The sequence below is a fragment of the Capra hircus genome, chromosome 27 (genome assembly GCF_001704415.2).
Source record: "Capra hircus breed San Clemente chromosome 27, ASM170441v1, whole genome shotgun sequence".
NCBI lineage: Eukaryota > Metazoa > Chordata > Mammalia > Artiodactyla > Bovidae > Capra > Capra hircus.
Genome location: NC_030834.1, coordinates 42184218 through 42200610, shown reverse-complemented (window position 1 = coordinate 42200610; position 16393 = coordinate 42184218). Strand labels below are relative to the sequence as shown.

The 16393-nt window shown below is 42.6% G+C and overlaps 1 protein-coding gene across 1 annotated transcript in view; it reads right to left on the bottom strand.

Moving 5' to 3' along the window:
- The window catches only part of CSMD1 (CUB and Sushi multiple domains 1), a 2085346-nt gene that overhangs the window by 234350 nt on the left and 1834603 nt on the right, over positions 1–16393 (bottom strand). Inside the window, 5 exon segments of the mRNA XM_018042044.1 lie at positions 5583–5679; positions 6303–6427; positions 7288–7491; positions 15157–15252; positions 15569–15682. Of these exon segments, the coding sequence (XP_017897533.1) occupies positions 5583–5679; positions 6303–6427; positions 7288–7491; positions 15157–15252; positions 15569–15682 (636 nt within the window).

Here is a 16393-nt window from a genome sequence, read left to right as displayed (position 1 = left end):
GTCCGGTCTGTACTTCCGTACTTCTAAATATAATCATTTGTTTTCCTAAACAGATGCTGGGTCTCGGCGCCCCGGGCACATATGCTATGCGCACCTGCCCTGACCACTGTCCGCCCCCTGCAGCAGCGTCCGCTTGAGACTCTGCTCAGAATGGACGCACAGAAGAAGCGTATTCCCCTGGTTCAAAACGCAGCTCAGGGATTTTTGAAAAACTGTTGCCACAGGCAAGATACCTTTGATGGCACTGCTTCACTGACCTAGATAGAACCGCACGTGTGGGAAGCTGAGCGACTGTGCTCCAGGCCCGGCAGACGCTGCTCCAGCCACTGGTATTTATTCTCCCTTAATCCTGCTTCTCAGCGACAGATTGGTATGACTTTTGCTCTATCGTGTCCATTTATAATTTATCACCTGTCTACTTCCAGAAATGATTTCAAATAGCTTACAATATAAGTCCTACATACACATGGCTATCCAGACAGAAAATCAACAACCTGAATTTATTCAAGAAGTCAGTCAACCGTTTCTCTGGAAATGTGTACCTCTAGCAACTACTCATTCTTCTTTGCTTTTAGTCAACAGCTAACTTTTAAAATGGGTTCAGATTCTCCTTTTTAAATATATTGAAATTATCACAGGAACAAAAAAGTGTAAACATGTATTACATTTTAAAATATATTCAGACTTGAAGGCTGATGTGTCATTTCTTCCATATAAAGTTTATAAAGTACTCTTTTTGAAATATTTTAAGTAGCATTTAACTTAAAATTGAAAATATGGTACAAAAAAAACCCTCCCATATACACACTATCTTGCCACATATTACAGAATAATGATATCTAGCTCTGTCCACATAGAGATATACATGTGAAGTGATCTCTATCCACAATACAGATATGTGTAAAGTTATTTTATTCTAAACCCTTTGCCTTCCCTGGTAAGTTCAGTCGGTAAAGAATACACCTGCAATGTAGAAGACCACCTGCAGTGTAGGATACTGGGCTTGCTCCCTGGGTCTGGAAAACCTCCTGGAGAAGGGAATGACAACCTAATGCCAAGGACAGAGGAGCCTGGCAGGCTACGGTCCATGGGGTCGCAAAGAGTCGGACACAACTGAGCAACTAAACCCTTTGTCAGCAAGTTGCAGACATTGTGACATATTTTTAATAAATATTTAGTGTGCATTTCTTAAAACAGAGGTGTTCATTTAAAAAAAAAAACACTAACATAGAGGCAGCAGGACTATATATCCCACAGAAATCACTGGAATTTCCACAATCTGCCAATAACAGCTTTTCCATCTATGATTGTGTCCCTTTAGTTTCGTAAGGTTTTTCTTTTTTTTTGGTCTGTGAAAATTTCTTAGTCTTCATTTCCCTTTCATGAACTCAATACTTTTGAAAGATATGAGTCACTTTTTGAGTGCAGAATATTTTTCAAAATCATTTTTTATTTTAGAAAATTAGAATTTAAATTTTTTTACAAATTATAGTATATAAAACTTAATAAAAATTGCTCATGTAATATTTTAAAGTTTTATAAGTTAATCAAATGCACACTACAAAGGATTTTTTTGTCATTCTTTACATAGGAGATTCTCATGCTTTTAGTATTACACATTAATATATATTAATGAATATGTATTATTATATATTAATATATTATTTATATATTTAAGCTGAGACTATACTCAGACATAAGTTCAGAAAATGAGATTACAAAAGATTCAGTTCAGTTCAGTCGCTCAGTCGTGTCCGACTCTTTGCGACTCCATGAATCACAGCACACCAGGCCTCCCTGTCCATCACCAACTCCCGGAGTTCACTCAGACTCATGTCCATTGAGTCAGTGATACCATCCAGCCATCTCATCCTCTGTCATCCCCTTCTCCTCCTACCCCCAATCCCTCCCAGCATCAGGGTCTTTCCAATGAGTCAACTCTTCGCATGAGGTGGCCAAAGTACTGGAGTTTCAGCTTTAGCATCATTCCTTCCAAAGACATCCCAGGGTTGATCTCCTTCAGAATGGACTGGTTGGATCTCCTTGCAGTCCAAGGGACTCTCAAGAGTCTTCTCCAAAACCACAGTTCAAAAGCATCAATTCTTCGGCGCTCAGCCTTCTTCACAGTCCAAATCTCACATCCATACATGACCACAGAAAAAACCATAGCCTTGACTAGACGGAACTTAGTCGGCAAAGTAATGTCTCTGCTTTTGAATATACTATCTAGGTTGGTCATAACTTTTCTTCCAAGGAGTAAGCGTCTTTTAATTTCATGGCTGCAGTCACCATCTGCAGTGATTTTGGAGCCCCAAAAAATAAAGTCTGACACTGTTTCTACTGTTTCCCCATCTGTTTCCCATGGAGTGATGGGACCAGATGTCATGATCTTCGTTTTCTGAATGTTGAGCTTTAAGCCAACTTTTTCACTCTCCTCTTTCACTTTCATCAAGAGGCTTTTGAGCTCCTCTTCACTTTCTGCCATAAGGGTGGTGTCATCTGCATATCTGAGGTTATTGAGATTTCTCCTGGCAATCTTGATTGCAGCTTGTGTTTCTTCCAGTCCAGCATTTCTTATGATGTAGTCTGCATAGAAGTTAAATAAGCAGGGTGACAATATACAGCTTTAATGTACTCCTTTTCCTATTTGGAACCAGTTGTTCCATGCCCAGTTCTAACTGTTGCTTCCTGGCCTGCATACAGATGTCTCAAGAGGCATGTTAGGTGGTCTGGTATTCCCATCTCTCTCAGAATTTTCCACAGTTTATTGTGATCCACACAGTCAAAGGCTTTGGCATAGTCAATGAAGCAGAAATTGATGTTTTTCTGGAACTCTCTTGCTTTTTCCATGATCCAGCGGATGTTGGCAATTTGAACTCTGGTTCCTCTGCCTTTTCTAAAACCAGCTTGAACATCAGGAAGTTCATGGTTCACGTATTGCTGAAGCCTGGCTTAGAGAATTTTGAGCATTACTTTACTAGCATGTGAGGTGAGTGCAATTGTGTGGTAGTTTGAGCACTCTTTGGCATTGCCCTTCTTTGGTGTTGGAATGAAAACTGACCTTTTCCAGTCCTGTGGCCACTGCTGAGTTTTCCAAATTTGCTGGCATATTGAGTGCAGCACTTTCACAGCATCATCTCCCATACAAAAGATTGGGAGTAGTTAAAAAACAAAATATACAGGGGTGGTGTACAGTAGCAAATCATGTGTTTGCCCTGCTATAAGTCTTGGTGCAGGCAAACCTGAAAATGAGTTCTCCAAAAATAGACGAACACATTTTGAAAAAATAAAAAATGCTTTTTATAAAGCAAAATAACCTCCGAAGAGAATGTCTGATGTTCTTTATGACTAGATTCAGGTGGTGATACATTTTTGGCAGAAATATCAAAATATGATGCTGTATTCTCCCACTGTTGTTCAGTCACTAAGTCAGGTTCTACTCTCTGTGACCCCATGAACTACAGCACACCAGCTTCCCTTGTCCTTCACTGTCTCCTGGAGTTTGCAAAATTCATGTCCATTGAGTTACTCATCTTCTGGTATCATATGTTTTTGCCTTTTCACACTAGGATTCTCCAGTTCATAGGATTCTCCAGGCAAGAATACTGGAGCAGGTTGCCATCTCCTTCTCTAGTGGACCACATTTTGCCAGAAATCTTCACTATGACCGGTTCATGGTGGGTGGCCCAGCAGAGCATGGCTCATAGCTTCTTTGAGTTACTCGAGCCCCCTTGCCACAACAAGGCTGTGACTCACGAAGAGGGTATTCTCCCGAGGCTACTCTGTTTGCCCACTCTGAGGTGTGAGGGATTTGACTCAGAGGCTTCCAGACTCTACTTCAGGGCATTTCCTCCCAAACTCAGCTTTAGTGACATCATGCTGGCTATCTGAAATCAGCCCGGGTGGAGAAGGGCTTCCCAGGTTGTGTTAGTGATCAAGAACCTGCCTCTAATGCAGGAGGCGTAAGAGATGCAGATTCGATCCCTGGGTCTGGAAGACTCCCTGGATGAGGACATGGCCTCCCACTCCAGTTTTCTTGCCTAGGAAATGCCATGGACAGACTGAAGCGACTTAGTGTGCATGCACGGGAGGATTTACACCACAGCAAATGCGATTCTAAGTCAAATATAGCCTTTCTGTCTCTCTGTTTGCTTATTTGGAGAGCAGGCTTATCAGTATTCCAGTGCATACCTTGTCCCATTACTGGAAGTCTTGACATGACTGCCTTAGGAAGGTGGTGTCTGCCAGGCTTCTCACTGTGAATGACTCCGTTCCTCCTTTGCAGCAAGTGCGTGAGGACAAGGTGAGGAGGTGCATGGAGACTGTGGCTATCTGTCCTCATCAACCTCATATGCCAACTTCAGCCTCCACTGACCTCCCCGTGTGGATCGTGTATGTCCTAATGCCCACCAGCGGCAGCTCTAATTCCATCTCCTTCCGATTTGTTAGTTTAGATTTATTATAGTTTGGGAAGGCTCTCTTACTCCTTAAACTCATGCACGTATCTATGCATATCAGCATGGATCCACATATTTCTATTCTGTGCAAAGCGGCTCATCATGCATGTTTTCTCTCCCAGAGCTTCAGAGTCAGTGGCTCTCCAAGAAGCCACTTTAAGGGAGAATGGTACTTCAAGTGATGTCAGAAGCACACAATTGGGTACTAGGTAGGTAACTCCTTGCTGAGGGGTTATTGTTTTACACCTCACAGGATACAGAGGTGGGAGATATGTAAACACACACACATATTTCTACATCTATGGCTGTACAGTTGTCCATAGGGCTTCTCAAGTGGCTCAGGGGTAAAAAAACTTGCCTGCAAATGCAGGAGATGTGGGTTCGATCCATGGATTGGGAAGATCCCCTGGAGGAGGAGATGGCCACCCAGTCCAGAATGCTTGCTTGGGGAAATTCCATGGACAGAGGAGCCTGGCAGGCGACAGTCCATGGGGTTGCAAAGACTTGGACATGACTTAGTGACTGGAAGGCATGCACAGCTATGTGTACGAAGACCATGAGTTCACACCAGTGTCTTTGGTTCAAATCCGTCACAAACAGCTCCACGCCAGGTTTCTCATCCCTATGTATCTAAATCCCTGCCCAGTCATGAGAAACTGTCCCCATCCTCCATATGTTTACTTCGGTTCTCAGTTTCCACGTCTGCCCCCAACCTTCCATCTGGACCCCAGCCGCCTTGCTCCCTGCCCTCAGTGCTTGGTCCCCAACTCCATCAAACACTTCTAACAAGTGCAAGAGAAAAGGAAGGCAGCCAACCCAAAGTTCGTTGTCCAAACCACCCCCACACAAAACTGACTTCAGTGAAAACACCCTGTTGCATCCATAGGTTAATAACCCAGTTCTCCCCAGTGTGGGGCCCACCACCCATCAGCCTACTGCTTGCGGGGGACGGTGCATTTTCCTTCACTCCGGGGCCTGGTGCTCTCCTTCCTAGCCTCCCAATACTAGAGAAAATTGTTAGCACAGAGAAGAGTCTCCCAGGGAGAGGTCGGCACTGAGAGTTCTGCAGTCTGTCATGGTGTGATGACTCGGATTCACAGAAACACGGGGACAGGGTCACCTCACCTGAAAAGCTCCCCAGCCTCGGTGCACTCGCGTCACCACCGTCATAAATCTCCAGAGAGTCCCAGTTCTGCTCCGTGGCAAAGCTGATCACTTGAATCTATCAAACAAGCCAATATTTGTCCTTCACTTAATAAAATCAGACTGAAAACAGAATGGAAACATATACATAGTGTATATGTAAAATAGATAGCCAATGGGAATTTGCTGTATGACTCAGAGAACTCAAATTGGGGCTTTGTAACTATCTAGAAGGGTGGGGTGGGTGGAAGGTGGGAGGGAGGTTCAAGAGGAAGGGGACGTATGTATTCCAATAGCAGATTCATGTTGATCTGTGCCAGAAGCCAGCACAATATTGTAAAGCAATGATCCTTCAATTAAAAATGAATACATTTTAAAAATTAGACTAGCCCAATGGAGTTTTCATGACATTAAAAATATACATGTGAGAGAAAGGCAAAACCAAAGAAAATAAACCATGGAAATGACATCCACAAAATTTCCACAAATGGCACTTTTGATAGATTTTATTCTAAAAGTCTATCACTTTAATTTCAAATGTAGACACATGATTAGAAACACTTGGTAGCAATGGTAAGAAAAGAGAAATAGGTTACGGTTTGTATATTTAGAATAACCAATACAAAAAGAAGGAAACAAAGACTGGAAAAGCCTGTGGGCAGAGCTCTGTTTCTTAGGAGTCTCTGGGCTTTGCGAACATACCTGGATTCCTGACCCTTCTGTAACAATGATCTTCCATATGCAGTTTAAGTTGTTGCCATAAGGTTCAGGGTAGCCGGGGGATAAAATGGTACCTCTCCGCTGAGTGAAATTGCCACTGCAGGGGACTGAAAGCCAAACCCACATTTAGTATAAATAAAGAACAGTGAAGAACACTAATTCTGTATTCTGCGCTCCTTCGCTGTGTGATCAGCTATTAAGGGATGTTTTACATGGACTATGACACTTGAAAAGGCATTTGTAGCCAAGGTCAGACAGTCTGTTTTCTTTTAAATGATCAATACCATAGATGACCATCTGCTATGCTGCTAAGTCTTAGACACTGTACCCAACACCCGCCTCTCTGAAGTGAACTCTGTTTAGAGTAATTGCTCTACTACAAGTTAAGAAGTTCTGTGCAGTTTTCTCTTCCATACGCAGACAGGCAGCTCCAACTGATACTAATGGGCTTCGTGAGCAAATCCAGAGAGAAGAGACGCTTAAAAGGCACAAATGAATTCAAGTGCTAATCATGATTGCCCTGGAGGTCCTTACACAAAATGAAGCAAATAAAGTGTCACCAACAATGTCTTTGTTATGTGGGATGCATTAACCTATTATTTCTCAGATCTTCATCAGCACCAATTTATTAAAAGGGCATTACACAAGTCATGTAACAAATCAACATTATAATGATTTTTCCCCCAAATGAAATTATGTTGAATACCCATGGCTTGTGATGGCATACTTAATAAGTATTGAAAAGGAAAACACATTTCGTACGCGTTAATCTGATGACTTGTTTCATGAAACACAGTAATTTTTAGGATTTGGCTACTACTCAATTATTTCTGATAAAATAATTTGCCCTTTAAACAGGTCTGGAGCAAGAGTCCACTTACGTGGACTGAAGAGAGTCCTTAGTGTCTCTGTGAACTGGGACTGCGGACCCCGTGCCAGTCATCGCACCATGGGGACACACACTTACCCACGCAGCTGGGGATCGTGTCATTCCACTGAGCCAGAGCGTTGGGCACAGACTGGCAGCGGATGGCTGTGGAGCCCTGGAGCAGGTAGCCCGGGTTACACTCGAAGCGGACGATGGACCCTGCCGAGAACTCCGAACCGATTCTCCTCCCATACCTGGGCTCAGGGACAGAGCTGCACTGGGTGTCGCTGGTCCTCGGGACAGCTAGAGGCAAGACACACAGCACAACCATCGGTGTCTGCAGCACAAAGCCACAACGTCTCCTTGGAAGCAGGTCTAAATGAGTCCAGAGAGTTTCTGCTGATGTGGGAATTGATACTGTCTTTTGCAGACTCTGAGGAATGGCTCAGGAAGCACTGACACATTTACATGCCTCCTCAAATCAACCCCGAGGACCACCTCAGATTCCCATCACAGATGGGGAAACATGGCCCATGGAGAACTGGCGCTTTATGAGGACAGAGTGATATTCAGGCACTGAATTTAACTAAGTACCCAGATTACCGTGCCTGTGATAATGAGATGACTAAGAACTTGCGCCTGTCCTTAAGGACCTCAGACTCTAGTGAGAAGAGCTGCTATATAAAGGATTACTTATAATGTGACCATGGTGATTAAAAAGCAAAATTAAAAACAGAAATACCACATGATCCAGCAGTTCTACTTCTGAGTGTTTATCTGAAGGAAATGAAATCCCTCCCCTGGAGAGACATCTGCACCCCCATGTATGTTAAGGGTATTATTTGCAATAGCCAACTTACGGAAACAAGCTCCATGTCCACCAATGAATAAGCAATGTCGTATATACATATGATAGAAATATACATATGATAGAATACTATTCAGCCCTCTAAAAAGGAAGGAAATTGTGCTACTTGCAACAACATGGGCAGACCCTTAGGACATGGAAGTGGAACAAGTCTGTTGCAGAAGGACAAATACTGCACGGTCCCGTGGACAGGAAGCAACTAAGAGACAAACTTAGAGAAGCAGAGAGCAGATGGGGGTTGCCAGGAGATGGGGGGAAGGTAGAGCTACCATCCAATGGCAGACATTCATGACGCCCAAGTTCTAAAGATCAGATCAGCTGACAAAGCTGTGCCAACAGTTAACGACGCTGTATTGCGTGAGTGCTAAGTTGTGTCTGACTCTTGCTACCCCATGGACCGCAGTCACCAGGTTCCTCTGTCCATGGGATTCTCCAGGAAAGGATACTGGAGTGGGTTTCCATGCCCTCCTCCAGGGGGTCTTCCCAATCCAGGGATCAAACCCGCATCTCTCACGTCTCCTGCATTGACAGGCAGGTTCTTCACCACTATGGCACGTGGGAAGCCTCAAGGTGCCGAATCATGCGCTAAATTTTACAGAATCCTAACGGCTCATTTTAAACAATGATTGAAAGGAAAACATGAGAGAGTAAATCTCATGTTACCATAATAAAATTAAGAAAAAAATACCATAAGAAAATATACAGTTATGGGATTCATCTTGTCCAGGAAAGACTTGGGAGGGAGTAGAGGGGAACAGCGGTGGCTGAGGGCACAGCCAACCTTCTCCTTCCTAGGGTCTTCCCATTGCACCAGCAATTCTCCAGGGTGGGAGGCAGGGAGCAGCGGTCCATCTGGGGCTGGAGGGGCACTGACCCTTTCCCAGTGTCTAATGTTACAACTGAATGTTTGGAAATGAAAAGAACAGATTACACAGCAGAGAGCAGAGCTTGGCAGGACACTCCAGCTGGCGGGACGTCACTTGCTGAAGGAGTGGGAAACACGAGGACTGGCCCTGACTCTGACACCTGGCCGCTGGCTTCCTGAGAGCTGGTTCCCTCTGCGGACCACACACAGCCTCGGAGGCCACTGCATATTTGTGATCACAGGCAACACTGGGAGCGCTGTGCGAGCCGCACAAAGACCCCAAATCCCCCGCCCCAGATTCACAGGACTGCCACCTCTAATGATCCCAGCCAGCCCTGCTCCATCCCTCCCACATCCACGTACGGATGACGATGCCCACCACCACAGAGGGCCCTGACAGTGCTGAGCCCATGGCAGCACCTTCAGCTCCATTGCACAGGCCTGCCTCCTGTAGCCACCCCCCAGCTCTCTGCTTGTCCCCATGTTCCCCACAGCGTGTGGATGTCATGGTCTTGGACCCTGGGCATGGTAGGTGAGCCTCCTTCCAGTGAGGCATCCACTCAGGCTGTAGATCAGAATTCACTGATATGCAGGCAGTGATCACTATAAGCAGTTTTCCTGTTTACAAAAGGAGGCATGAGATCAAGTTTGAAAAACACTTCAGGGGCAAAGGGGTGGGTTACCCCAAACCGACACTCTGAGAAATAGATCCACCAGCTATGCACTTGGGAGTTTGCATGTTGGCTTCTGTCCCTGCATTGAGAGTCAGTTCATGTTTATCATCTTCGGGATCCTGATCTTCCTGTCCTTGAGTACCTTCTGCGAAAGTGCAGCCCTCTGAGGGGGACATTTTACTTACAAAGAATCCTTCTGTCCTTATGGTCCTTTTCCTAATACTCTGGCACCTTGCGTTGAATTGAACCTGAGCAATAACTGACACCACTTGGGTAAATTGCTGGAACCACTTGTATGAGAACGGAAGTCAGAAGACTGTTTTGAGTAAACTAAGCTTCAATTCTGTGTTGAAACATTTTTGATCAGAGGCAAAAGTTAATAAAACTGCATATTATCTAATAACTATGAGAAAATTAATGATATTACAGAATATTTTTCTACAACTGAAAACAACACAGAATATAATATTCTATTGTACACATATTGCTCACAGCTTATATTTGTCATATTTTAGTGTCTGAGTATTGTGTTACACTTGAACAGTAGCATGAGAGGGAGAAGCAAACAAATAAATACAATGATACTCTACAGTCAATTCTTGACAGTTTTTTTTTTATAAATATGGAGAAATCTCTAACCTTAATTGGTCTATTTGTCTTGAACTATTTGAGAAGCACCATTACTTGTGGCCACGTTTCCACACTTGTCAAAGGGCCTCCAACAGTGTTTTTCCAGGGTCTCATGAATGAGGAGAAACACCATCAGGGGTCATCTGTACACATGTCGCTATTAACCTTTTCCTCACAAACTTCAGAGTTGTGTATGTTTAAGGAAAATAACAATAAATAAATAATACCTGCATTTGAATGAAATGATGGAGAACATATTTTAGAGGAAGAAGTTGGGAAAGTAAAGAGATCAGTTTTAAGAATCTGAGAAAATGGGGCAGAGAAACCTAGAATCTTGAAGCATCAGAAGTGCCTGTGGCATCTGGGGGCAAAGTCCAGCCACACTGATCAGCTGCTCCCTTTCAGCCCATCCTCTGGGTGTGTCCTCACCTGGCGATTTCAGGCCATACCACAGAGAAATTTCATGCCAGTAGCAATTATTCTAGTAGTCATGTATGGATGTGATAGTTAGACCATAAAGAAGGCTGAGTGCCAAAGAATTGATGCATTCAAATTGCGATCCTGGAGAAGACTCTTGAGAGTCCCTTGGACAGCAGGGAGATCAAACCTGTCCATCCTAAAGGAAATCAACCCTGAATATTCATTGGAAGGACTGATGCTGAAGCTAAAGCTCCAATACTTTGCCTACCTGATGCCAAGAGCTGACTCATTGGAAAAGACCCTGATACTGGGAAAGATTGAAGGCAGGAGGAGAAGGGGATGACAGAGGATGAGATGGTTGGGTGGCATCACTAACCCAGTGGACATGAGTTTCAACAAAGGCCGCGAAAAAGTGAAGGATAGGGAAGCCCAGTGTGCTGCAGTCCATGGGTCACAAAGACTGACACGACTTGGCAACTGAACAACAACGATGACAACAACAAGCAATTATTCTCCGTGTTCCAGTGAATGCTGTGAGGCAAACTGAGATCAGCCAGGGCTGAGTGCAAGGGGATGAGGCTTGCCTGGAACAGAGGGTCGTAAACACGTGACTGGCTTCTCAGGGCATGGACTGTGCTGTGCAGAGACTGGATGCTATTCTCTGGGACTTTCATGATCTGAAAACGGGCAATATTCTGACTATGGGGAAAACAGGAACAGGGAGTGGAAAAGCTTTTTCTAAGTTTGGGAGGAAGAATTTAGACTAAGGTTTTCTTTGCTTGACGTCCTTTCTAGGCAAGCAGATACATGTTTTAGTTGATTTTTCCCAGGCCTCATATTTTCTAAGATGGCATAAATTATAAGTTAGTATTCCAGTTCTAAGAAATTCACATGTTGTATCAAGAGCTTATAAAATGCATACTTCTTACAAAGAAGATTGAGCATAAAGTGTTGTGCATAATTCAGTGATGTATGTTTGAATTCACAGACTAGTACTGGCTTGTCAGGACAGATTTTTCAACTATGAGAACAGAGTGATTTTGAGAAATAGAATATGTTCATCTGTCATTCAGTGAAAAAGGAAAGACTGCTTTACTTGGATAAATTATTCTTGCCTGCCTTCAGGGTTATTTTATTGCTATCATTGTTTTCTTTTTTTTTCTCCTTCAACCCTAAAAGAGGTGCAGTAAGACAGCTGTCTGCTCATGGCTATAGCTTAGAGAATTTGTGGTGGTGAAAGATTCCATCACCTTCTTACCTGCTTCACTTTACGAATGTATCCTTCTACCTGCAAGGAGCATGGGAAGCCAAAAAAAAACCAAAAAAAAAAAAACAAAAACCAGCAATAGTCAAAACTATGGTTTTTCCAGTAGGTATGTGAGAGCTGGACCATAAAGAAGGCTGAACACTTAAGAATTGATGCTTTGGAAATGTGGTGCTGGGGAAGACTCTTGAGAGTCCCTTGGACAGCAGGGAGTTCAAACTAGTCAATCCTAAAGGAAATCAACCCTGGATATTCATTTGAAGGACTGATGCTGAAGCTGAAGCTGCAATACTTTGGCCACCTGATGCCAAGAGCTGACTCACTGGAAAAGACTCTGATGCTGGGAAAGACTGAAGGCAGGAGGAGAAGGGGACAACAGAGGATGAGATGGTTGTATGGCATCACCAACTCAATGAACATGAACTTGAGCAAACTCCAGAAGATGGTGAGGGATGGGGAACCTGGTGAGCTGCAGTCCATGGGATTCCAAAGAGTTGGACACAACTTAGTAACTGAACAACAACAACAAAAACATAAAGTTACAACACTCTGTAAAAAATACAAATAATAAACAAGCCTCCATTCTTCCATTTCTTCCCAAGATCAGGACAGCAGCTTCCTCACCAGCAATGTTATTAACCAGAACCGTTATTAACCAGGACCACACAGAGGGGCAGAGAGCGTGCCTGGATCACCCACAGGTTTTCTGCACCTGACACCTGCACCCATTCTTCATGGGACCCTGAACAGCTCTTTACAACAGGGCTGTCTGTGAAAAAGGGCTAGACAGCCTACAGCCACAGAAGTCAGGAAGTCCCTGCACAATTTTAAGCATTAATAACTTATGGAGGAATGAAGCTGTAAGTGGCACATGGAAGCAATATTCAGAAAGTTTTTACACAATAGAATTGTAATAATTTCTAGGCTTCCACTTAACTACTATCTTTCAGAAGGCAATGTTCAATTCATTTTCGAGAGGGATTGAAAACTTTCTCATGTGCTTCTGAGTAATTGATAAATTGCATTCAAGATCCTAATTCTTTAGCTCCAAAGGATTGGGCTTTGATAAAAAGACGTCAACTTTTGCATAAACTAATTGCAATAACAAAGCAAGAAAAGGAGATACATTGGAATCTTAGAAGAAATACTGAACATGCTATAGTCATTATATATTCTTAAGCACAAGGAAAATATGTTACTTCTATAAAGAATTTGCTTTTCTTTCTACTTTTCTGAATTTCATACATTTTAATGATCCCTGGGTCAGGAAGATCCCCTGGAGAAGGAAATTGCAACCCACTCCAGTATTCTTGGCTGGGAAATCCCATGGACAGAGGAGCCTGGTGTGCTACAGTACATAGGCTATCAAAGAGTTGGACACAACCGAGCCACTGAACACATCCAATTGTAAATTAATGATAATATGTTGTCTTAAAACAAGAAATGTCATTTTAAAAACCATGACTTCTAAAGATAGCATTTGCAGACAGGACAGATGTAGGATCATGTGCCTCAGGTATTTTATCTGATAATCTGATCAATTTTCTAATCTTTATAAAAAAATTAAAGGAAGTCCCTAATCGGGCAGACAATGCCAGGCACTTGAAGTTTTCCAGGACAAAAATATGTACTTAAACCAAGTAGCCCAGTTTCCTTAGATGTCATATCAGCTTAGTTTGGTTTGTGAATTTGCTTCTGCAAAGTAATATAGCATGTATTTAAAGAAAATTAGGATTTGGTGAGAAGTGAGTTGCCTAAATTGGACCCTCTACTATAAAGGCCATATTTACTGGTTTAGTTATTTACATTTTAACAAAAGTTTAATTTGAACAATGCAGTTAATTTTAATGTAACAGCATTGTCACACAAGCAAGTGCTTCTTAAACTGGATTAGAGGTACTTCTCCTGACCTGAGAGACTTGCCTGGTGGCTCAGATGATAAAGCATCTGCCTACAATGTGGGAGACCTGGGTTCAATCCCTGGGTCAGGAAGATCCTCTGGAGAAGGAAATGGCAACCCACTCCAGTACTCTTGCCTGGAAAATCCCATGGACAGAGGAGCCTGGTAAGCTATAGCACATGGGGTCGCAAAGAGTCAGACATGACTGAGTGACTTCACTTTCACTTTCTCCTGACCCGTCAAACATGCTCACTCTTTCCGTGACTTTTAAATCATCTTATTACTGAATATCAAAGGGTTTTTATCATGAAATATTTTGAGGCCATGCATTTCTCAGTGTGTGATGATCATAAATGATTTATGAATGACATGACAGACTGTTCCTCTCTATAACTTGATGAAAACCATGAAGTTGTCGAGGATGCTTTCTGAAAAAATCCTTACTAAAGGAAAGACATTTTTGCCAGGAAGTTATTCTCCCCCTTTGCTGAAGAAAATGTTCAAGAGCCGCCTGCAATAGCTCCAGCCTCTAGGAACACTGGGATCTAGAAACGCTAAGTATTCCTCTCACTTTGAACAGGAAGTTACTGTATCTCTGAAAATGACAACCTCTGTCCGATCTCAGCTGGACAGTGATCACAGTTCAGATCTAGAGACTTTCCCTGTGCCTCTGAAAGTGGACAAACTTTTCAGTCCATGGGGTGTATTCTCAAATTCACATAACGGATATGCAATCTAAAGGTGAACTAGAAACAGGAAAGAAATCTTCATGGTCCAGAACCTTTGAGCAATTTCAAGAATTTTGAATAAACTCCAAGTTCAAAAATAAATATAAAGATGTGACTTGCCTAAAGTTAGAACTTAAGCAAAATAAAATAGGTACCTCCAGTGATAGAAACATGGATGATATTTTGGGTTTAGTTCAATTTTAGTACATTTCATTTTCAATTAGTTTTACAGCAAGGTTTGGAATCACACAATGTGTTTTAAGTGTATTTCATTAAGATGGTTACTAAAATCTATTATGAAATATTTTACTTAATGAGGTAAAATGTTATAATATTGAAATTATTTTGCAAATTGTGGAGTGCTATACTAAGGTAATCTCATAAATATTTGTTCCCTGATCCTGTCAAATAAATGAAGCACAATTGTATCTTTGTCTTAGAAATACCACATTTAATTTTCAAAAGAAAAAACTTTAATATTTTTTACCAAATAATGTTATTATAATTATGAAGATACCCTCAAACTGTCAATTATTAAATAAAGTACAAGTCATGTTTTTGGTGCTGAAAATAGTGGTACGTGTGGTGTGGGAGGAGGGCAAAGAGGGCAGAGACGCACCTTGATATACGAAGTGGAAACCCCGTGCTGGAGCCCCGCTCTTTGCGCTGAATCGGAGCAGAATCTGGTTGGATGTGGCCAAAGGCAATGTCTCACCTGGAGGGAAAATCAGAGATCATCTATAGGATAGAAAATAACAGGGTGTTTATTTTCTGATATTTTTATTTTCTTCTGAGATAGGTATTAAATGTTCTGTGTTCTTAGTTAAAAAAAAAAGATAAAGTCAGATGGTTTTATATGTGGGATAACAATGCATTTGAAATTTTACATTGAAAGTAAGATTTTACTAAGTAAGCAAGCAAATTCAAAGATGATTAAATTTCTCCTCCACAAAAGAAAATTAAAATAGACAAGCTTGACATTAATTCTCCTGGCTGTGTGACTGGAATCAAAGAGCTCACTGAAGGTTTACCTGAGTGAGACCCCGAGAGTGAGCTGAGCAATCTGGCCTGTGGGTGCGTCCCGTCAAACAGCTCTGCCAGGTCATTCAGCGCCGTCTGGAAATAGGCGAACTGCCCAAACACCACTGAAAATGAAGGGGTAGGTTGGAACAAAATGCTTTTTTAAAAATAAAGAAATGAATGAGGTCCCATCACTTCATGGAAAATAGATGGGAAAAAGTGGAAGCAGGGACAGACTTTATTTTCTTGGGCTCCAAAATCACTGCAGGCAGTGACTGCAGCCATGAAATTAAAAGACATTTGCTCCTTGGAAGGGGAGCTACGACAAACCTAGATAGCATATTAAAAAGCAGAAATATTGCTTTGCTGACAAAGGTCCGTATAGTGAAAGCTGTGTTTTTTCCAGTAGTCGTGTACAGATGTGAGAGCTGGACCATAAAGAAGGCTGAGAGCTAAAGAACTGATGCCTTCAAACTGCAGTGCTGAAGAAGTCTCTTGAGAGTCCCTTGGCCAGTAGAAATATCAACCAGTCAGTCCTAAAGGAAATCAACCCTGAATATTCATTGGAAGGACTGATGCTAAAGCTGAAGCTCCAATACTTTGGCTACCTGATGCCAAGGGCCAACTCATTTGAAAAGATGGGAAAGATTGAGGGCAGGAGGAGAAGGGGACAACAAAGGTTGGATGGCATCCAACAAAGGTTAGATGGTTGGAAGGCATCCAACAAAGGTTGGATGGTTGGACGGTATCACCGATTTAATGGATGTGAATCTGAGCAAACCCTGGGGGACAGTGAAGGACTGGGGAGCCTGGTGTGCTGCAGTCCAAGGGGTCAC